The sequence below is a fragment of the Pan paniscus genome, chromosome 19, assembly GCF_029289425.2.
Source record: "Pan paniscus chromosome 19, NHGRI_mPanPan1-v2.0_pri, whole genome shotgun sequence".
NCBI lineage: Eukaryota > Metazoa > Chordata > Mammalia > Primates > Hominidae > Pan > Pan paniscus.
The window spans coordinates 8,372,206-8,395,816 of record NC_073268.2 but is presented as its reverse complement, the minus strand read 5'-3'; the positions used below and the strand labels follow the sequence as shown (position 1 = coordinate 8,395,816).

General features: G+C 53.2%; 1 protein-coding gene across 2 annotated transcripts in view; it reads left to right on the top strand.

Annotated features, from left to right (window-relative positions):
- Nucleotides 1-23,611, top strand: part of NXN (nucleoredoxin) — a 184,535-nt gene that overhangs the window by 137,562 nt on the left and 23,362 nt on the right. For both annotated transcript variants that reach the window (XM_055102112.2, XM_055102113.3), the window contains exons 2-3: nt 20,575-20,692; nt 22,887-23,020. In XM_055102112.2, the coding sequence (XP_054958087.1) occupies nt 20,575-20,692; nt 22,887-23,020 (252 nt within the window). The remainder of the gene's footprint in view (nt 1-20,574; nt 20,693-22,886; nt 23,021-23,611) is intronic.

Below are 23,611 nucleotides of genomic sequence, written 5' to 3'. Positions count from 1 at the left end.
TGACGGTAGGATTCTAGAAGGGTGGAATTCTCTCTCTTGGATGTTGGGTCTGTAAAGGTGATGATGGTAGGATTCTAGAAGGGTGGAATTCTCTCTCGGATGTTGAGTCCGTAAGGGAGATGACGGTAGGATTCTAGAAGGGTGGAATTCTCTCTCGGATGTTGGGTCCGTAAGGGTGATGACGGTAGGATTCTAGAAGGGTGGAATTCTCTCTCGGATGTTGAGTCCGTAAGGGTGATGACGGTAGGATTCTAGAAGGGTGGAATTCTCTCTCGGATGTTGAGTCCGTAAGGGTGATGACGGTAGGATTCTAGAAGGGTGGAATTCTCTCTCGGATGTTGAGTCCGTAAGGGAGATGACGGTAGGATTCTAGAAGGGTGGAATTCTCTCTCGGATGTTGAGTCCGTAAGGGTGATGACGGTAGGATTCTAGAAGGGTGGAATTCTCTCTCGGATGTTGAGTCTGTAAGGGTGATGACGGTAGGATTCTAGAAGGGTGGAATTCTCTCTCAGATGTTGGGTCTGTAAGGGTGATGACGGTAGGATTCTAGAAGGGTGGAATTCTCTCTTGGATGTTGGGTCTGTAAGGGTGATGATGGTAGGATTCTAGAAGGGTGGAATTCTCTCTCTTGGATGTTGGGTCTGTAAGGGTGATGATGGTAGGATTCTAGAAGGGTGGAATTCTCTCTCGGATGTTGAGTCTGTAAGGGTGATGACGGTAGGATTCTAGAAGGGTGGAATTCTCTCTCGGATGTTGGGTCTGTAAGGGTGATGATGGTAGGATTCTAGAAGGGTGGAATTCTCTCTAGAAGGGTGGAATTCTCTCTCACTCTCAATTCAGTGGATCACTTCCCGTGTTCCCATAGTTTATGAAATTGACCTTTCTCACTGGAGCTTCTCACTGTAGCAGCTGGTCCTAGGAGTTCTCTCCCGTGCTGTGAGTCCGTGCTGGACATGTCAGTTAAGTGCTATGTTGGAAATTACTAGAAAATCAGCCTGGAGCTCTGGGGTGCTGGGGTGAGCCCTGGTGTCCTGTCCTCGGGCACCTGCACTGACCCTGTCTCCTGGGGGTAGGTCTGTTTTCAGGCATCTTGGCATGGATTTTTGTTTTCATTAAAAAAAAACAGGCTGGGTGCAGTGGCTCATGCCTGTAATCCCAGTACTTTGGGAGGCCGAGGCGGGCAGATCACAAGGTCAAGAGTTTGAGACCAGCCTGGGCAACATGATGAAACCCCGTCTCTGTTAAAAATACCAAAATTAGCCGGGTATGGTGGCAGGTGCCTGTAATCCCAGCTCCTCAGGAGGCTGAGGCAGGAGAATCGCTTGAACCTGGGAGGTGGAGGTTGTAGTGAGCCAAGATCGCACCACTGCACTCCAGCCTGGGTGACAGAAGGAGACTCCATCTCAAAAAAAAGAAAAAAAAGAAAAGAAAAAAAGAAACCTTGTACGTAGAAACCTACCATATATTTGTATTTTTTGAAAAGTCCTTTCATTGGCCTTCACACGCGATCGCCTCTTAGCTTGTTCCGAGCCACAGGAGTGGATGGGCTGGGGTTGGGGTGAACTGGTGACATCTCCCACCTTCCAGCTAAGGAGGGCAGGATGGGACGTGTGATGGCCTGGTCTCCACCTTCCAGCTAAGGAGGGCAGGATGGGACGTGTGATGGCCCGGTCTCCACCTTCCAGCTAAGGAGAGCAGGATGGGATGTGTGATGGCCTGGCCTCCACCTTCCAGCTAAGGATGGGCGGGACGGGACGTAGGATGGCCTGGTCTCCCACCTTCCAGTTAAGGAGAGGCAGGATGGGACGTAGGATGGCCTGGTCTCCACCTTCCAGCTAAGGAGAGCAGGATGGGATGTGTGATGGCCTGGCCTCCACCTTCCAGCTAAGGATGGGCGGGACGGGACGTAGGATGGCCTGGTCTCCCACCTTCCAGTTAAGGAGAGGCAGGATGGGACGTAGGATGGCCTGGTCTCCACCTTCCAGCTAAGGAGAGCAGGATGGGATGTGTGATGGCCTGGCCTCCACCTTCCAGCTAAGGATGGGCGGGACGGGACGTAGGATGGCCTGGTCTCCCACCTTCCAGTTAAGGAGAGGCAGGATGGGACGTAGGATGGCCTGGTCTCCACCTTCCAGCTAAGGAGGGCAGGACGGGACGTGTGATGGCCTGGCCTCCACCTTCCAGCTAAGGATGGGCGGGACGGGACGTAGGATGGCCTGGCCTCCCACCTTCCAGTTAAGGATGGGCGGGATGGGACGTAGGATGGCCTGGTCTCCACCTTCCAGCTAAGGAGGGCAGGACGGGACGTGTGATGGCCTGGCCTCCACCTTCCAGCTAAGGATGGGCGGGACGGGATGTAGGATGGCCTGGTCTCCCACCTTCCAGTTAAGGATGGGCGGGACGGGACGTAGGATGGCCTGGTCTCCCACCTTCCAGTTAAGGAGAGGCAGGATGGGACGTAGGATGGCCTGGTCTCCACCTTCCAGCTAAGGAGAGCAGGATGGGATGTATGATGGCCTGGTCTCCACCTTCCAGTTAAGGATGGGCGGGACGGGACGTAGGATGGCCTGGTCTCCCACCTTCCAGTTAAGGAGAGGCAGGATGGGACGTAGGATGGCCTGGTCTCCACCTTCCAGCTAAGGAGGGCAGGACGGGACGTGTGATGGCCTGGCCTCCACCTTCCAGCTAAGGATGGGCGGGACGGGACGTAGGATGGCCTGGCCTCCCACCTTCCAGTTAAGGATGGGCGGGATGGGACGTAGGATGGCCTGGTCTCCACCTTCCAGCTAAGGAGGGCAGGACGGGACGTGTGATGGCCTGGCCTCCACCTTCCAGCTAAGGATGGGCGGGACGGGATGTAGGATGGCCTGGTCTCCCACCTTCCAGTTAAGGATGGGCGGGACGGGACGTAGGATGGCCTGGTCTCCCACCTTCCAGTTAAGGAGAGGCAGGATGGGACGTAGGATGGCCTGGTCTCCACCTTCCAGCTAAGGAGGGCAGGATGGGATGTATGATGGCCTGGTCTCCACCTTCCAGTTAAGGAGAGGCAGGACAGTACGTAGAATGGCCTGGTCTCCACCACCTGGTCTCCACCTTCCAGTTAAGGAGAGGCAGGACAGTACGTAGAATGGCCTGGTCTCCACTGCCTGGTCTCCACCTTCCAGCTAAGGAGGGGCGGGACGGGACGTATGATGGCCTGGACAGGCGTGTTTTTGCAGCAGATTCCCCAGAGCGACAGGGAATGACCGTTTTCCCTCCACGGAGTCCTCATTCCTATGCCTCCTTTCTTCCTTGTTCTTTTGTCTTAGTCTCACGGGTTCTGGAAAGATCTGGAGTGAAAATGTTCAGATTTGTTTCTCTTTGTGAATGAACTTAACATTCTTGGTCGAACCCGTGTGATGGCCCATCTCCCAAAGACGCTGCAGGTCAGGGTCCCAACGTTCACGTCGAGAAAAGACGGCTGCAGGTCAGGGTCCCAACGTTCACGTCGAGAAAAGACGGCTGCAGGTCAGGGTCCCAACGTTCACGTCAAAAGGTGCTACTCAGAGTGAGCGTGGCACATCTGAGCTCTTTCCTAGTAATGTCAGCAGGGAGATCCACAAGGCTGCAAGCCACAGAAACCCTATCCCCCACTAGAAGTGACTGCCTCTGGGATGGGGTCCCTCTGACTCCAGATCGACGCTGGCTCCTCGCTCCCCCTCCTATGCAAACTCCCAGCCGCTTCCTAAGATCTCTCCTGAGCACATATGGCCCTAGCCTGTTATTACCAGCCACCCGCTTGCTGTTCCAAACCACTCTGCCCAGTGGAGGCTTTTATACCAGATGGGGCTTTAGGAAATCCCTTCTGTCAGCTTGCGAGAGCTGCAGCGTGGGGGAAACAGCCTTTCCCTCCGTCTGTGGTGTCGGCCACAAAGAGCCTGGCAGCCATATGCCGTTTGTGCTCCCAGCTAACTGCTCATCTCCTGGCTCGCGGAGCCATGAGGGCAGGAAGTCGAATGGCACAGTCAATGAACCTCCTTAATTGGTGTTACAGATGAGATCGCGTTCCCTGTGTCGGGGAACCGGACTCCCCACGCCAGCAGCCAATGGGCGTCATTAAATACTTTGCGTTCGGCACATTTGAAAGGGTGAGAAGTAAACATCAGTGTGTTTGTCTCTTCATTCGTGGCCATTATTTTAACCTCAGTTATTTGTTGTTGTTCATTGACTTCAGTCTGAAGGTGCAGCTTTCTTTCTTTTTTTTGAGACGGAATTTTGCTCTTGTTGCCCAGGCTGGAGTGCAATGGCGCGATCTCGGCTTACCGCAACCTCTGCCTCCCAGGTTCAAGCAATTCTCCTGCCCCAGCCTCCCGAGCAGCTGAGATTACAGGCGTGCACCACCACGCCCAGCTAATTTTTGTATTTTTGGTAGAGACGGGGGTTTCACCATAGTGGCTAGGCTGGTCTTGAACTCCTGACCTCAGGTGATCCACCCGCCTCAGCCTCCCAAAGTGCTGGGATTACAGGCATGAGCCACTGCACCCTGCCCTGAAGGTGCACTTTCTGAACGAAAGTTTAGTAGCCAAGTTGCCTGGGGAGTGACTCCTGGAAGGAGGAGGAGACGGGTCCCCACGTGTCTCGGGATGTGCCGTAGGTGCCTCTGGTTGGCGTCTTCGAAGGTGGGTTGCATGTGACACGCGGCCCCGTAACCCACGTGGCCTTCCCCGCCGGGATCACGGAACTGCAGCCCACAGTCGGCCCGGGCCGTGGCCTTCCCCGCCGGGATCACGGAACTGCAGCCCACAGTCGGCCCGGGCCGTGGCCTTCCCCGCCGGGATCACGGAACTGCAGCCCACAGCCGGACCCGGGCTCCCGGCCATGTGCAGCACTGCATTTCCATTTCTTGGCCTTTCATGCTTCACCTGTGTGGCCACCGGCGGCTCCCCTGTGTCTCTGGGCTTTCTGGTTGGAACTAGCGACTGTTTCTGTATAAAATTCTGCCATCTCCCATTTTGAAAAAGAAGGGCCCACAGACCAGTGCTAGCCAGGAACTTGTCTTTCTTTCCTTGATGAAGTGGCGGGTTTAACTGGAAGGATGTCGAGCAGGTTTAATTGGAAGGGTGTCGAGCAGGTTTTTTGTTTTGTTTTTGAGAGGGAGTCTCTCTCTGTCGCCCAGGCTGGAGTGCAATGGCGGGATCTCAGCTCACTGCAACCTCTGCCTCCCAGGTTCAAGCAGTTCTCCTGACGCAGCCTCCTGAGTAGCAGGGGTTACAGACGTGCGCCACCACGCCCGACTCATTTTTGCCTTTTTGGTAGAGACAGATTTCACCATGTTGACCAGGCTGGCCTCCAACTCCTGAGCTCAGGTGATCCGCCCACCTCGGCCTCCCAAAGTGCTGGGATTACAGACGTGAGCCGCCGTGTGCCGCCTAGAGCAGGTGTAATTGGAAGGATGTAGAACAGGTTTAATCAGAAGGATTGCTGCTTTTGTCCAGTTTGTGCCTTTGCCGCACCCAGAGCCACTGCTGGAAGTGGACACTCCTGGGCTCTCCCTTTCCTTTGTCAGGGTGGACCTGCTTGCCGGCGTGAGATGCGCCGTGGTCAGGGTGGACCTGCTCGCCCGTGTGAGATGCTCCGTGGTCAGGGGGGACCTGCTCGCCCGTGTGAGATGCGCCGTGGTCAGGGGGGACCTGCTCGCCCGTGTGAGATGCTCCGTGGTCAGGGGGCACCTGCTCGCCCGTGTGAGATGCGCCGTGGTCAGGGGGGACCTGCTCGCCCGTGTGAGATGCTCCGTGGTCAGGGGGCACCTGCTCGCCCGTGTGAGATGCTCCGTGGTCAGGGGGGACCTGCCCGCGGGTGTGAGATGCTCCGTGGTCAGGGGGACCTGCTCGCCCTTGTGAGATGCTCCGTGGTCAGGGGGGACCTGCTCGCCCGTGTGAGATGCGTCGTGGTCAGGGGGGACCTGCTCGCCCGTGTGAGATGCGCCGTGGTCAGGGGGGACCTGCTCGCCCGTGTGAGATGCGCCGTGGTCAGGGGGGACCTGCTCGCCCGTGTGAGATGCGCCGTGGTCAGGGGGACCTGCTCGCCCGTGTGAGATGCGCCGTGGTCAGGGGGGACCTGCTCGCCCGTGTGAGATGCTCCGTGGTCAGGGTGGACCTGCTCGCCCGTGTGAGATGCGCCGTGGTCAGGGGGACCTGCTCGCTCGTGTGAGATGCTCCGTGGTCAGGGGGGACCTGCTCGCCCGTGTGAGATGCGCCGTGGTCAGGGGGGACCTGCTCGCCGGCGTGAGATGCACCGTGTGTGGGCTGCTCTGGGTCCCAGCCCTGGCAGGGTTGGCGGCGCCAGGATGGTCTCATCACCATCTAGTCCAGTGCTGCCTCTTTGACGCCCCTGCAGCGTGAGGGCCGCATGCGGGGGCCTGTTGCCCTGGCATGGACTTTCTGAAATAGCATCTGGAAGGGCACACATGAGAAGTATTCACGTGTGAGTGCTAACTGTGAGCCAGGGATGTTTCCAAGCCCTTCGTGCCTACGATCTATCCCCACAGTAACCCTAGCAGGGAGGTGCCCCCCAGACCATTCTGCAGCTGAAGAGAGTGAGGTGTGGGGAGACTAAGTCATTTACCCAAAGTGGCAGAGCCGGGATTCGAACCCAAGCCGTCTGCTCCTGTGCCGGCGCTCTCACCCCACACTCTGCCTCCCGCCGCCGTGCGGTGGAGGAGTGGGGGCTGCCAGAACACAGCGGCCCCCTTGGAGAAAGGCTTGTGGGGGCAGTGGTTGTTTTGTGTTCACCCTAAGAGAAGCCTGGTGTGCCGTCGTTTATCCTGGGAGTCGTCTGTGTGTTTGACAGCATTTGGAGCAACAGGTTAGGATGGAAGCCGGCTTGCCATGGACACACATCTCTCAGATAAAGAGAGAAAAGGGGACGCAGCCGATCGGACCCTCTGCCTGTCACGCTATCAGCAAAGTGATTTCTGTTGTAAAAGAGTATCTCGCCGGTGAAGTGAGGCTCTTAAGACGTAAGAAGTCTCCGCACACCGGCCGGGCGCGGTGGCTCACGCCTGGAATCCCAGCACTTTGGGAGGCCCAGGCGGGCGGATCACGAGGTCAGGAGATCAAGACCATCCTGGCTAACACGGTGAAATCCCGTCTCTACTAAAAATACAAAAAATTAGCCTGGCGTGGTGGCGGGCGCCTGTAGTCCCAGCTACTCGGGAGGCTGAGGCAGGAGAATGGCGTGAACCCGGGAGGCGGAGCTTGCAGTGAGCCGAGATGGCGCCACTGCACTCCAGCCTGGGCGGCAGAGCGAGACTCCATCTCAAGAAAAAAAAAAAAGAAGTCTCTGCACACCAGGCTGAGAGTAACCGGCATTTCCTGTGTACAGTTGTCCCCTGGTCCCTCTATCTGGAGGTATCCCAAGTTGATAGGAGACCTAAGAAGTCCTTTCCCCATTCTCCCTCCACCAGAATGGGAGCCTGCTGCTGGCATGGGTGCTAAATGGGGGTTACAGGGGACATCATATTTTTCCATTTATGGTCCAGTAGAAATGGTAATATTCTCTCTCTCTTTTTTTTTTTTGAGACAGTCTCGCTCTGTCGCCCACGCTGGAGTGCAGTGGCACGATCTCAGCTCACTGCAACCTCCACCTCTTGGGTTAAAGCAATTCTCCTGCCTTAGCCTCCCAAGTAGCTGGGATTACAGGCACCTGTCTCCTTGCCCAGCTAATTGTTGTATGTTTAATAGAGACGGGGTTTCACCATGTTGGCCACACTGGTCTTGAACTCCTGACCTCAGGTGATCCGCCCACCTCGGCCTTCCAAAATGCTGGGATTCCAGGCATGAGCCACCGCATCCGGCCTGACGCTCACTATGAACCAAGCAGTGTTGTCAGCACCGCACGTGCATTAATCCAGTTCTCACGGCAACAGGACGAAGCAGTGTTGTTATTATCCTCATTTTACTCATGAGGAAAGTGACACTCCGAGAGGTGTGTGGCTGGAGTTCCCCTGGTGGTTTATAGCAGAGTGGGGAATTGAACCCAGGCAGCCTGGCTCCAGAACCACATTCTCCACCGTTTGATCTATCCCACACGGCCTCCAGCAAACACAGGTATCGACTGAAGATTTCACTGACCAGTGAGGACCAAACTCAACCCGGAACGGTGGGTTCTTGGAGCGGCCCCCGTTTGGAAGGGCGGCAGCTATAGGGCGGATGTTTGAGATAGTTCAGTGTATTTGAAGATTCAGGGCCCTCCTGGCAGCTCTAGTCAACCAGAATGCAGCCACTCTTCCTCCTGGGCCTTCTTTTGCTCATTTCTCCTGGCAGTTGGCCTGATCTGCCATATGTGGTTGTTGCTTCATATTTTTATATTGTGGCCAAATATATGTAACGTAAAGTTTACCATTTTCACCATTTCCCACTTCTAAACTGTAAGGTTTTTGAAAGCCGACTCGGCGTCTCACCACTTTCATCCCTGTGGCACTTCGATTAGAGTGTTGTAAGTCACAGCTGATTCAGCTCTGTCGGGTTGCAAAGCCCAGCTAGGTCATCTGTAAATTGGTTAGAAAATTCACTGTTATGGCCGGGCGCGGTGGCTCACGCCTGTAATCCCAGCTTCTGGGGAGGCCGAGGTGGGCGGATCACCTGAGGTCAGGAGTTTGAGACCAGCCTGGCCAAGATGGTGAGACCCCGTCTCAACTAAAAATACAAAAAATAGCTGGGTGTGTTGGGTGGGTGCCTGTAATTCCAGCTACTCGGGAGGCGGAGGCAGAAGAATTGCTTGAACCCAGGAGGCAGAGGTTGTGGTGAGCAGACATCGCGCCACTGCACTCCAGCCTGGGCGACAGAGCGAGACTCCATCTCAAAAAAAAAAAAAAAAAAAAAAGAAGGAAAGGAAAATTCAGTGTTCTGAGATTTAGAGAGATGAAAAATAGATTTTAAATCCCCTTCTACCCAGTCTTTTTATTTTAATGCAGCCTGGCGTGGCAGAGAAGGACCCAGAAAGAACGTGTGCGGCATATATCATGCTCGGTGGCTTTGTCTGCAGGAATCAGAGTGGACACGTTGTTTTGTGAACCTCACGCTCTTGCCATCCTTGGGGCATACATAGGTCCTCTCTGTGAACCAGCTGAAAACATGTAGCATCAAAATGGCAGAGCCACCAGGAGGGTTTGGAATTCTCATAGGTTGGTGACGGTTCGGATCAGCCTGGCCCGGACCCCCTGCCCCTTTCCCTTGGTCACACGGGCTGGTCTGTTCTCTGCCTCAGCTCCAGGCGAAGGCAGAATGGGGAGGTGGGGAGGGTACAGGATCTAAGGCACCATCGGGCAAAGCGAGAGAAGCTCTGATCCCACCAGCGCTGGATTCGAATCATTTCTTCTGCCATTTCAGGAGCATTCTGGGCCCCCCAGGAACAAGGGGGAGCCTTGGTCATGAAAAAGCCATTAAGTAGCTGAGCTGGACTGCTTAGGGGGCATCTGGTCTGGCTGACCTAGGACGGTGATTCCTCTCTCCCTTCCTCTGTTCATTTGTTGTTCATCTATCATTTATTGGACACATAATGTGCCCAGGCACTGCTCTTGGCCAGCAGGTATACTAGGCTCTGAGGATTGCAGTCATGGGCCAAATCACACACTGGGAATCATGCCTCAGGAGCAAGGGGATCCAAGACTGGGCCTTAACCTCTGGGGATATGAGGACAAGGTCCTCCTGGAGCATTTAGAAGATGGCATGGGGGCCGAGCACAGTGGCTTACACCTGTAACCCCAGCACTTTGGGAGTCTGAGACGGGAGGAACGCTTGAGCTCAGGAGTTTGAGACCAGCCTGGGGCACATAGCGAGACTCTGTTGCCACAAAACATCAAAAAATTAGTGAGGCATGGTGGTGTGCGACCGTAGTCCCAGCTCCTCGGAGGCTGAGGTCGGGGGATCACGTGAGCCCGGGTGGTGGAGGCTGCAGTGAGCTATGATTGTGTCACTGCCCTCCAGCCTGGGCGACAGAGCAAGACTCTGGGTCTAGAAAATAATAATAATAATAGCAACTAAGCTAGGTGTGGTGGCTCACGCTTGTAATCCCAGCACTCTGGGAGGCTGAGGTGGGAGGATGGCTTGAGCCCGGGAGCTGGAGGCTGCAGTGAGCCATGATTTCGCCACTGCACTCCAGCCTGGGCCACAGAATGAGACCCATTGTCTGTGTCAGCGCCTTAGCTTAAAGCAACTAACACTTATTTCATACCTAATATTGGCCAATCTTTATGCTAAGCGCTCTATGTAACTCATGTTCACAGCAGTTCAGTGAGGTGTAGGTTCTGTTATCTACATTTTGCAGCTGAGGAAGCCAAGAGACGGTGAGATACCTCACCAGGGTCACCCACTAATAAGCGGCTGGAACAGATGGAAGAGCCGGGCTCTGGAGCCGGAACCTGTGCTGAGTAACCTCAGTGTTCGTCCTGGTGTGACATTGGAGGCTGGGATGAGGGGGATTCCTGCTCTTGGTGTATATCATGGTGTTTGGTCATTTGGGGTTAGAAAGGGTGAGAGCACATTTAGGGCTCTGTTTTCAAATGCTGCTCACAGAAAGGATGGTTTTGATTGTGGTCAGCATTTGGCTGGAGGGCAGGGGTGACGTTTGCCCGAGAAGGCTTGGCTGACCTGGCCAAGGAGTTTGCGGATGAATCCTACATCTGCGTTGGCTTTGCCTTGATTCCACAGATTTGCAGCAGCTGTTGGAAAGAAAAGCTGAGGCTCCGCAGTCAAGAGCAAGACCTGGTCCTTAGCAGGCGGGGGCAGATTCCGTGTTGCTCTCGGGAACTGGGACTTCTCGGAAATCACCAGGCTGCATTTCCCTGCGGCCTCTGTGGGGGCTGACGAATCCCACCGGTGTTTTTTCCCTGCGGCCTCTGTGGGAGCTGATGAATCCCACCGGTGTTTTTTCCCTGCGGCCTCTGTGAGGCTGACGGAATCCCACCGGTGTTTCAGATTTGCTGGACTTTCTCGTTGGCATTTTTACCGTTTCCCGGTTCCCAGTCCCGTCCCTTTTGATATGTGTTTCATTGTTTTGTTGGTCACTGTAGAAGCGTTTCTGGCCTGCATTCCTAGGATAGTTCCAACCACAGCCTTGGAGTCTTTCACCAGAACCCACTGCCAGGCGGAGCAGTGGGAACTTTCAAGTAACTGGATAACCCACTTTGTCATCCGTTTCCATTTTTGCTAAGTTGAGCTAATCTTGTCTCCTCTTTGTTTTTTTTCTTTGTTCTCTGTGGCCTGGCTTCTGAATTTGATGAACTAATCATAAACAGTAGAGTTGTAGGCGTTGGGGGTTTGCTATGACGTTTTCTTTTTTTTTTTTTTTTTTTGAGACAGAGTCTCGGTCTGTCTTCCAGGCTGGAGTGCAGTGGCACGATCTCAGCTCACTGCAAGCTCCGCCTCCCGGGTTCACGCCATTCTCCTGCCTCAGCCTCCGGAGTAGCTGGGAGTACAGGCACCCGTCACCACACCCGGCTAATTTTTTGTATTTTTAGTAGAGACGGGGTTTCACCGTGTTAGCCAGGATGGTCTCGATCTCCTGACCTTGTGATCTGCCCGCCTCGGCCTCCCAAAGTGCTGGGATTACGGGTGTGAGCCACCGCGCCAGGCCTGCTGTGACGTTTTCTGTTGGCATTGTGTGGCCTTTGGGTGGCTGTGGTAGAAGACCATTCAGCAAGGGATCATGAGAATGCACCCTGGGGCCAGGCGTGGTGGCTCACGCCTGTCATCTCAGCACTTTGGGAGGGTGAGGTCAGGAGTTTGAGACCAGCCCAGCCAACATGGTGAAACCCTGTCTCTACTAAAAGTACAAAAATTAGCCAGACACAGTGGCTCACACATGTAATCCCAGCACTTTGGGAGGCCAAGGCGGGCAGATCACTTGAGGTCAGGAGGTTCGAGACCAGCCTGCCCAACGTGGTGAAACCCCATCTCTACTAAAAATACAAAATTAGGTCGGGCGTGGTGGTGGGCGCCTGTAATCCCAGCACTTTGGGAGGCCAAGGTGGGTGGATCATAAGGTCAGGAGGTTTGAATCTCTACTAAAAATACAAAAATTAGCCAGGCATGGTGGTTGGTGCCTGTAATTCCAGCTACTCAGGAGGCTGAGGCAGGAGAATCACTTAAACCCAGGAGGTGGAGGTTGCAGTGAGCTGAGATCGCACCATTGCACTCCAGCCTGGGCAACAGAGCAAGACTAACAAAATGCACCCTGGGTGGATACGTTGCCAGGATGATCTCTAGACAGAGCAAACACTGGATATAAAGTCATCTGGTCTTTCCCAGCTGCTGCAATGCCAGACAGTGCAGCCCTTTTGAGACAGGGTCTTGCCCCGTCACTCATGCTGGGGTGCAGTGACACGATCACAGCTCATCGTAGCCTCGACCTCCCATGCTCAAAGCATCCTCTTACCTCAGCCTCTTAAGCAGCTGGAGCTACAGGAGTCGCCACCATGCCTGGCTAATTTTTGTATTTTTTTGTGGAGCGATAGGGTTTTACCATGTTGCCCAGGCTGGTCTTGAACTCCTGGGCTCAAGCGATCCACCCGCCTCGTCCCCCCAGAGTGCTGGGATTCCAGGCGTGAGCCACCGCACCTGGCCCTGAGAAATGCTTTTTTAAAAAGGACAGTGAGTTCTCTCAGTCCTGGGTGGCTCTGATGTTCGCCATCCTGAAGGCATGAGCTCTGCCTGAGTTTAGGAACACAGCGACAGTGGGAGAGCGGGGAGAGTGAGATTTTTTTCTTTTTTAATCACCCGCTCTTCACTGTTAACGTCATCTTAGGTTTTCGGCAGATCCTGACTACATTGGAGGAATGTTTACAGCAGGATACAGATGGGGCAGGATTATCTCTCTCTCAGTTGAATCAAGGTCAAGACGTGCATTGACATGAACTCTTAAGACAGGGAGGTCTTCATTTGGGGTCTGTAGACCTCCCGTGATCAGACAGTTTCCACTAACAGGCTTCAGGGGGATTTATGAACTCTGTGAATTTATACACTGACTTTTTGCTATTTGTGCCTTTTTCTCTGCTGAAAGATCCATAGCTTTTGTCCTCAAAACTGTCTGTGACCCAAAAATGACTATGAAACCGGTGTTTTCAGAGGCATTTTGAAAACCTTTGGTGGACTCGAGCGGCCCCTCACACTTGAAAGGGTGCAGAGGTGAATCTTGCTGATCATTTCTTGAAGCTGAAGCATTTTTTGGTTTCCGGGCTGCGTAAGAGAATCCGCAAGTCACTCCTGGATGACTTCTCTGACAGAAGGGTCGCCTTCTGATTCGTGTGTTTTTCGGAATGGTGACTCCCGTGCAGACCACATTGTTTCAGAGCTGAGTAACCTTCATGCTTTGGGTGGCCTGAGGCGCCCACAGATGCAGCTCCCTGATGAATGACATGGGTTCCTGGATAAATTAGACCACGATGGCTTTGTCTGTAAAAGAAATAACTTTTTGGCCGGGCGCGGTGGCTCACGCCTGTAATCCCAGCATTCTGGGAGGCTGAGGTGGGCGGATCACGAGGTCAGGAGGTCGAGACCATCCTGGCTGACACGGTAAAACCCCGTCTCTACTAAAAAATACAAAAAATTAGCTGGGCGTGGTGGCAGGTGCCTGTAGTCCCAGCTACTCGGGAGGCTGAGGCAGGAGAATGGTGTGAACCCAGGAGGCGGAGCTTGCAGTGAACTGAGATCGCGCCACTGCACTCCAGCCTGGGGGACAGCGAGACTCCGTCTCAAAAAAACAAATAAAAAGTGTCAGATGTGAGTCTAGAAGGAAATTTTTTTCCCACTAACCCAGCGTGGGCCTTTACGTGGAAACAAAGACCCAACAGTGAGTGGATAAAACACAAGCAGAGACCCCCTGTGCTCCTGAGATGCGACCAGAAAGGAACGGGGAATCTTCAGGGAGGGAGGGAAGATGCAGGTTACAGTTTCTTACCCATCCAGAGAGGATTCCGAGAGGAAAGACATGTCTGTGGAGACTGGGGGCAGGGCAGGGAGAGGTGTTACAACTCTTCTACTCACATAAGAGTTTCAGAAGAAACTGGTTCTTCTTTAGCTGGCAAGGTTTGGGAGATGGCGTTTCTCCTGAGCATTTAGAGGGTAGAGGCTGTTCAGGTACCAAAATCCCACCACCATTTCCTTAAAAATTCCTGGCTGAGGCTGGGCATGGTGGCTCACGCCTGTCATCCCAGCGCTTTGGGAGGCCAAGGTGGGCGGACACGAGGTCAGGAGATCGAGACCATCCTGGCTAACAAGGTGAAACCCCATCTCTACTAAAAAAAAAAAAAATACAAAATAGTAGCTGGGTGTGGTGGCGGGCACCTGTAGTCCCAGCTACTCAGGAGGCTGAGGCAGGAGAATGGTGTGAACCTGGGAGGCGGAGCTTGCAGTGAGCCGAGATTGCGCCACTGCACTCCAGCCTGGGGGACAGAGCGAGACTCCATCTCAAAAAAGAAAAAAAAATTCCTGGCTAAGAGCAAAGCACATGCTTACGTTTGAAGGGTAATAGGGGTGCTTAAATGCAAACCACTCTAATAATCATGTTGCATCTGCTAGCTTTACATTTGAGGGCCGCAGGCTGAAATTTACTTCAGGCAACAGTCCAGCTACCCACAGAGAGATTCCTGTTACAAGGTGGCATTTGCTTGTGGGAGCCCCAAGCCCCACAGAACATAAGATCCTAGTGATCCCTTAATAATACATGTGAGTAAGGAGGATCTCTTGTAAGAAGGCAAGGATAGTTTAATCTTAGACTGGACACTCATGAAATATACCACAACAGGTTCAAAGAATAATCAGTAGCCATCCATTCCTGATAAAATTTTGATCAAAAAGTTATGGAAGGCCAGGCGCAGTGGGTCATGCCTATAATCCCAGCACTTTGGGAGGCCAAGGTGCTTGGATCACCTGAGGTCAGGAGTTCCAAACCAGCCTGGCCAACAGGGTGAATCCGGTTCTCTAATAAAAATACAAAAATTAGCCAGGTGTGGTGGCGAATGCCTGTAATCGCAGCTACTCAGGAGGCTGAAGCATGAGAATTGCTTGAACCTGGGAGGTGGAGGTTGCAATGAGGGGAGGTTGCAGTGAGCGGAGGTTGCAGTGAGCTGAGATTGTGTCACTGCACTGCCTGGGTGGCAGAGCGAGACTCCATCTCAAAATAATAATAAATAAATAAATATAAATAAATAAAGTCGGCCCTCAGTACCTGGGGCGGTGGGGGACTGGTTCCAAGACCCACCTCCCCAATGCTCAAGTCCTTGATATAAAATGGCATAGTTTTTGCATATAACCTATGTACATCCTCTTGTATACTTCAGACTTGTGGAGTTTTTTTTTTAATGGAGAACTGGGTCTCACTATGTTGCCCAGGCTGGTCTTGAAGTCCTGGGCTCAGGTGATCCGCTCCCCCTTGCCTCCCTAAGTGCTGGGATTACAGGTGTGATCCACGGCACCCAGCCAAGGGGCAACTACATTGAAAAGTCAGCTGTTTTTATAACCCAGCCCTTTTCCATTTGTGATCTAGGTCTCACCCATTTTCCTGTTCCAGCACATTGTTCTTGCAGTTTTCTCTCTCAAATTTCTTTTCTGGAGTAACCCAATCAGCATAGGTTAGAGCATCTTTTTTTTTTTTTTTTTTTTTTTGAGACGGAGTTTCGCTCTTGTTGCCCAGGCTGGAGTGCAATAGCTCAGTCTCGGCTCACAGCAACCTCCACCTCCCGGGTTCAAGTGATTCTCCTGCCTCAGCCCTCTGAGTAGCTGGGATTACAGGTGCCTGCCACCATGCCTGGTTAATTTTATATTTTTAGTAGAGATGGGCTTTCACCATGTTGGCCAGGCTGTTCTCGAACTCCTGACCTCAGATGATCTGCCCACCTTGGCCTCCCAAACTACTGGGATTACAGGCATGAGCCATCGTGCCCGGCCCCAAATGGCCTTTTAAACTGTGAATCAGGTCACGTCACTCCCGGTGACCTGTTATTTTTGCTGTCGTCCACGGGGCCTTGACGATGTGGTTCACAAATCTTATGATGATCTCTGACCTCATCACAGCCGCCGCCCCTGGTTCTCTCATCTACTCAGACTTTCGCAGTCAGCCTCCACACGGGCTCCTGGGCCTCAGGTGGCCTCCCGCGGCGTGCCTGTGGCTCGTTCCATTTCCTTGCTGAGGTCTGTGCCCAAATGTCATTCCTCCCGGATGCCTGTCTCTGGAATCCACGCCGCCATCCCAGCTTCCCAGTTGCAGCCGTGATCTTACCCGCCCTGTTTTCTTTCTGTTACTTCTCGGTGTCTGAAATGAGTTTCCTGTTTATATTCTTGTTTATTGTCTGCCTCTCCCACTGGAGGAGGAGCCCCACGAGGGTAGCAGCCTCATCTGCTCTTTCCTGAATCTCTTGTGCTTAGAACGAGCCTGGCACACAGTGGGCGCTCACTTGATATCTGCTGAATCACTTTCAGCTCTTACCAGTTACAAAACATAGCGGGGAAAGCACAGGGTGCTGACAACAGCATATCTCCTACACATCAGTAAGTCAAAGATAAGCAACTTTGACACTGTTGGTGGGAGGGTCAATTAGTTCAACCATTGTGGAGGACAGTGTGGTGATTCCTCAGGGATCTAGAACCAAAAACACCATTTGACCCAGCAATCCCATTACTGGGTGTATACCCAAAGGATTGTAAATCATTCTTCTGTAAAGACACATGCACACGTATGTTTATTGCAGCACTGTTTACGATAGCAAAGACTTGGAACCAACCCAAATGCCCATCAACGATAGGCTGGATAAAGAAAATGTGGCACATATACACCATGGAATACTATACAGCCATAAAAAAGAATGAGTTCATGTCCTTTGCAGGGACATGGATGAAGCTGGAAGACATCATTCTCAGCAAACTAACACAGCAACAGAAAACCAAACACTGCATGTTCTCACTCATAAATGAGAGTTGAACAATGAAAACACGTGGACACAGGGAGGGGAACATCACACACTGGGGCCTTTTGGCAGGTGGGGGCCTAGGGGAGGGATAGCATTAGGAGAAATACCTAATGCATGCGGGGCTTAAAACCTTGATGACAGGTTGATGGGTGCAGCAAACCACCATGGCACATGTATTCCTACGTAACAAACCTGCACATTCTGTACATGTATCCCAGAACTTTAAAAAAAAAAAAAAAAGATAGTCCGAGCACGGTGGCTCACACCTGTAATCCCAGCACTTTGGGAGGCCGAGGTGGGCGGATCACCTGAGGTCAGGAGTTCGAGACCAACCTGGCCAATGTGGTGAAACCCGATCTCTACTAAAAATAGAAAAATTAGCTGGCAAGGTGGTGCATGCCTGTAATCCCAGCTACTCGGGAGGCTGAGGCAGAGAATTCGTTGAACCCGGGAGGCAGAGGTTGCAGTGAGCCAAGATCGTGCCACTGTACTCCAGCCTGGGCAACAGAGCGAGACTCCGTTTGCCCCACCACCCCGCCCCCCTCCCCCCCAAAAAAAGGATAAGCAACAAAAATGACGTGTCATTTTTTCCCCTAGCGAACTGGAAAAATGAATGACAGTGATAATGTTGGTGAAGGTTGGGAAATGGGCTCTCTCATTTGCCACTGGTGGAAAAATATAAAACGGTCTGAGCTTTCCTGAGCGGTGAGTCATGGGTAATTTTCAATCTCAATTTGTGCGGTTTTGCTGTTTCCCGACTTTTTTCCAGTGATTTTTTTTTCCTCCAAGAATTCCTTTTTAAACCAGAAAAATTCAATCATTTTAATCTTCCTTTTTTAAAAAAATTAACCTGACTCAATCCTTGCACAGCAAACTTATGAAGCTGATCCCCGTGGCAGGATGGTCTTGTTCTTGTTGTTGAACCTCTTAAGGATGTTTAATCTGAATTCTGTACCAAGTTTCTCTGGAATGATGCCATCGTGGAATTTAAAAACTGGGGCCGGGCGCGGTGGCCCACGCCTGTAATCTCAGCACTGTGGGAGGCCGAGGCGGGTGGATCACCTGAGGTCAGGAGTTCCAGACCAGCCTGGCCAATGTGGCGAAACCCTGTCTCTACTGAAAATAGAAAAATTAGCTGGACGTGGAGGTGGGCGCCTGTAATCCCAGCTACTCGGGCGGCTGAGGCAAGAGAATCACTTGAACCCTAGAGGTGGAGGTTGCAGTGAGCCTAGATCACACCATTGCACTCTAGCCTGGGTGACAGAGTAAGACTCCATTAAAAAAAAAAAAAAAAAGGCCAGGCACGGTGGCTCACACCTGTAATCCCAGCACTTTGGGAGGCCGAGGCGGGTGGATCACCTGAGGTCAGGAGTTCAAGACCAGCCTGGCCAACATGGTGAAACCCCGTCTCTACTAAAAATATAAAAACTAGCCGGGTGTGGTAGGGGGCACCTGTAATCCCAGCTACTTGGGAGGCTGAGGCAGGGGAATTGTTTGAACCTGAGAGGTGGAGGTTGCAGTGAGCCAAGATTGTGCCACTGCACTCCAGCCTGGGTGACAGAAAGAGATTCTGTTTAAAAAAAAAACAAAAAAAAAAAAACTGGATGTGCAGGATTGTTCTTGTTGTGAGGTCCCGGGCTGGTTTTGTAAGCCCCCCAGAAAGGTGGGGCTGGGAAAAACATGCCGATTGAAAGCAGGGCCCACCCAGATTGAAGTGGGGTCCCACAGCCCTTCCTGCCAAGATACAGGTCTCCACAGACAGGGAAGCCCAGCATTGTGTGGCAGATCCCCTGCCCTGCCCCTCACCGCTTCGGATGGAACTCGGGACAGTCCTCATCCCACCACCAATGCCCTCTTCCCTCTGCTGCTGCCCTTCTCATGCCTGCTTGGCTGCGACACATCCTTGCCCTGTTCTGCCCAAGGGCGCAGCCTTCCTGCCGGGACCCTCAAGCCCCCAGCAGGGAGGCTCAGAGCCCAACGGCCTAAACAGTGGGGCACTCTGCAGCTTCCCTGCTTCTGTCTTTTCTGGAGGAATACAGCCCAACAATGCATTTATTTTATTTATTTATTTTTTTGAGACGGAGTTTCACTCTGTCACCCAGGCTGGAGTGCAGTGGTGCGATCCTGGCTCACCGCAAGCTCCGCCTCCCGGGTTCACGCCATTCTCCTGCCTCAGCCTCCCGAGTAGCTGGGACTACAGGCGCCTGCCACCACGCCTGGCTAATTTTTTGTAATTTTTAGTAGAGAAGGGGTTTCACCATGTTAGCCAGGATGGTCTCGATCTCCTGACCTCGTGATCCACCTGCCTCAGCCTCCCAAAGTGCTGGGATTACAGGTGTGAGCCACCGCACCCGGCCACGTCCAGCTAATTTTTTGTATTTTTAGTAGAGACGGGGTTTCACCGTGTTGGCCAGGATGGTCTCGATCTCCTGACCTCATGATCCACCCACCTCGGCCTCCCAAAGTGCTGGGATTACAGATGTGAGCCACCACGCCCAGCTAATTTTTGTATTTTAAGTAGAGACGGGGTTTCACCATGTTGCCCAGGCTGGTCTTGAACTCCTGACCTCACGTGATCCTCCCATCTCGGCCTCCCAAAGCGCTGGGATCACAGGTGTGAGCCACTGCGCCCGGCCCTGACATTGCATTTAATTATGTGGCTTTTTGGGCTTGGCGGGGAAGTTCGAGAGCACCCAGTCAGCTGCCCATATGGCGTTCACCCCGACGGCAGTGAGCGAACAGAGGAGGCTTCACCCCGATGGCGAACAGAGGCCGCCCACACTCGGCTTCCAGCCCTGGGCTTTGCATTGACATTTTGTCAGCTTTATTCCTCTTAGACCCTGGACCTCTGACCGTGTGCACAGCCAACCTCAAGAATCTGACAGTAGACTGAAGCGTGTTTTACGTGGCACCAAGAGCCGAGGGTTGGGGCTGGCCCTGGGCATTGCTTCCCTGGTGCTTTGTGGGCTGAACGTAACGACGACTGTGATATTTCAAGTGCAGGGACCTGGTGAAGGGCTGAGGGACCTGGTGAAGGGCTGAGGGGGCAGATGTTAACTCCGTGGCCTTCTGTCAGAAAACCCGTCTCTTCTCCCTTAAGGGGAAGGGGCCGTGGAGAGTGGCTGCTGTTGCCTGCTGCCAGGGTGGCAAGGCTCTCGTGAAAACCTTCCCTTCCTTCCTTAACCACCTGATGGTCTGATTGTGTTCTGAAGATGTGGAATCCATCTTCATGTTTGTGATTTTTAGAGACGTGGAAGGGTAGTACTCTCCAGGATGAGTGTGGTCCTCCATCAGCCTCCGCCTCTGAGTCCCCTATGCTGTTGCAGACTATGGGGGCCAGTGGGGTCATCAGCCTCTGCCTCCAAGTCCCCCACACTGTCGCAGACCCCGGGGGGCAGTGGGACCATCACCTCCCTCCTCGGAGCCCCCCGCACTGTCACAGACCCCGGGGGGCAGTGGGATTGTAGTTAACGTGCCCCTTTGCCCGGCAGCCCTGCTTGGCATCCATTATTCTTTTCTGTGTGCTTGAATGCTTGCCTGTTCATCCAGCCTCCAGACCTAAGGGGCTCAAAAGAACTCTGCAATGAATCTGGTTTGGACTTAACCACCTTCTTTTGCTTTTCTTCATACAGCTCAAACTTTGGAACAAATACCGAATTTCCAACATTCCATCACTAATATTCCTCGACGCCACCACTGGGAAGGTTGTGTGCAGGAACGGGCTGCTGGTGATCCGAGATGACCCAGAAGGTAAAACCTCAGCACGTGCATATGGTCCTCTTATTACCCAGCCCTCCCTCCTCCATGCCCCTACGCTAATCTCCGTCCCACCGGTAGAGAGAGTACTGGTGAAATAGATACACGTGGGTTTACGTGGTAGAGAATGTCGTCTTGCTGAAATCATAGTATTCCCTAGGACATGGTTTTAAGATTTTCACAGGGATCAGAATGTCCCTCCTAGGGGCTTTAATTCATGGGCCAAAAGAGATGGACTCTGCCGTAAGAAGCTCCGCTTGGAGGGCCGCGGAGGCTGTGGGAAAGCGGAGAGCTCAGGCCCCGGCCTCTAGTGCCGCATCCGTGGCGGCTGCCCCCTTCACAGTTAGAGGCAGGCTGAGTGGGGTTTTTCCTCTTCAAAACATTACATAGCGAAGTCCCAGCCCCCGTGTCACTCTCCTGGCCTTGGCGGTGAGTGCACCTCGTTGCTTGGAGCTGTCACTCCCTGCGGGCCTTGGTCTTGCTGGCTACGCGTGGGCCGTGCTCCTCCAGTCGCCCCACTCAGGGCCGTCCGCGTGGCGTCTTTCCCTCTGGCAGTGAGTGAGAACAGGGCTGTGAGATCTCCTCCCCTCACTTAATCCGTCCAGTGAGAAGATTCAGCCCCGCTCACACATTTTCCCAGTAAAAATGCCACCTACTTCAAAGAATTGTCCTCAGTAAAAACCACGGCATGGTGGAACCAAGCGTGAAGCTTTTCCTTTTTTTTTTTTTTTTTCTCTTGAGACACTATCTCCCTCTGTCGCCCAGGCTGAGTGCTGTGGCATGATCACGGTTCACTGCAGCCTCGACCTCCTGAGCTCAACTCATCCTCCCGTGTAGCTGGCACTACATGTGAGCACCGCCACACCCAGCTAATTTTTTGTTATTTGTAGAGACGGGGTCTCCCTAGGCTTGCCCAGGCTGGTCTCAAAACTTTTGAGCTCAAGCAATCCGCCCACCTCGGCCTCCCAAAGTGCTGGGATCGTGGGGCTGAGCCGCAGTGCCTGGTCCCCGTGTGGATCCCGAGCCCGACCTCCAGACCATTGTGGATCCCTCTTGTTTCTGGGGAGGCCCGACCACCTGCATTTTCAACCAGCCTGTGCTCCTCCTTCCCAGCCCCCAGGCGACTTTGAGGCAGCAGGTCCATGGACCACCCTGTGAGAAAACATGGTTCAGTTGAGCGGGAAGCGTATTCTCAACTCCCCCTACCTGGAGCTTAGGTGTCATCAGAACATGGACCATCTGGGCTGGGTGGGTTTTACTCTTTTCTTTTATTAGACTTAAATTCTCACTTGGCTCCCTGAGCCCGTCAAGAGCAATAGAATCAGAATCTCCGGGCGTGGGGCCCAGGAGCGTGGTATTTTAAACTCCCCAGCTGATTCCAAGTACAGTCAGAGCTGACAGCCGCTGGGATGTGACGGCTGGGAGGTGAATCCACAATCCTGGGTATCGGGCTGATTCCCGAGGCCCCGAGGCGATGATTCCCAAACCGAGTCCCTCGTCAGAGTTACCTGGGGAGCCTGTTTCATTTTGCACGTACATCTTTGCGTTGCCCCTGGGTCTCCAGCCTCAGGAAGTGGCCTGGGCATTCGTACTTTTCAAAAGCCCCTGGAAGGGCCAGGTGCGGTGGCTCACGCCTGTAATTCCAGCACTTTGGGAGGCTGAGGCAGGCAGATCACAAGGTCAGGAGATCGAGACCATCCTGGCTAACACGGTGAAACCCCATGTCTACTAAAAATAAATAGAAAAAAAACATTAGCCGGGCGTGGTGGTGGGCACCTGTAGTCCCAGCTACTTGGGAGGCTGAGGCTGGGGAATGGCGTGAACCCGGGAGGCGGAGCTTGCAGTGAGCCGAGATTGCGCCACTGCACTCCAGCCTGGGCGACAGAGCGAGACTCCGCCTCAAAAAAAAAAAAAAAAAGTCCCCGGAAGACAGACCTTGTGACCCATCCAGGTTTGGGAACCGTTGCCAGGAGGGCAGGGAATGGCTCTAGTTTGATTCCTGTGTTAGCTGCAGACGCTGTGGTTGTGTTAACAAGTATTGTTTGATGATTATATTGTCACGCCTGCCGCTCTGAGGTCTCCTGGGTCCCAGGTCATAAAGAAGAGTCTTAACCGCTCTGAGGTCTCCTGGGTCCCAGGTCATCAAGAAGGGTCTAAACCCTCTTTTACCATCTGTTTTCTGTTTCAGGTCTGGAGTTCCCCTGGGGACCGAAACCCTTCAGGGAAGTCATTGCAGGGCCCTTGCTTAGAAACAATGGGCAGTCTCTGGAGAGCAGCAGCCTGGAGGGGTCTCACGTGGGCGTCTATTTCTCCGCACATTGGGTGAGTGTTTGGACCCCCTTTGGCTCAGACAGAAGGAAGCAGTGATGTTCCCAGCAGGCCCAGCTGTGGTTGGCTTCTGGGGGTGAGACACCCAGGCAGGAATTTCCCGGCCTTCTGGCCTTCTCCTGTGCCCGAGGCCTGGTTGAATAGTGCTTATGATTATGAATGAAAAAAGCAGCAAGAAATGATTTCTTTGACTCATCTGTAACGATAGCCCTCTTTTTTTTTTTTCTGAGCCAGAGTCTCGCTCTTTCACCCAGGCTGGAGTGCAGTGGCGCGATCTCAGTTCACTGCAACCTCTGCCTCCTGGGTTCAAGTGATTCTCCTGCCTCAGCCTCCCGAGTAGCTGGGATTACAGGTGCATGCCACCACACCTGACTAATTTTTGTATTTTTAATAGAGACAGGGTTTTGCCATGTTGGCCAGGCTGGTCTCGAACTCCTGACCTCAGGTGATCTGCCCGCCTCGGCCTCCCAAAGTGCTGGGATTACAAGCATGAACCATCGTGCCTGGCCCTTTTTTTTTTTTTTTTGAGACAGAGTCTTGCTCTGTCGCCTAGGCTGGAGTGCAGTGGCACAATCTCAACTCACC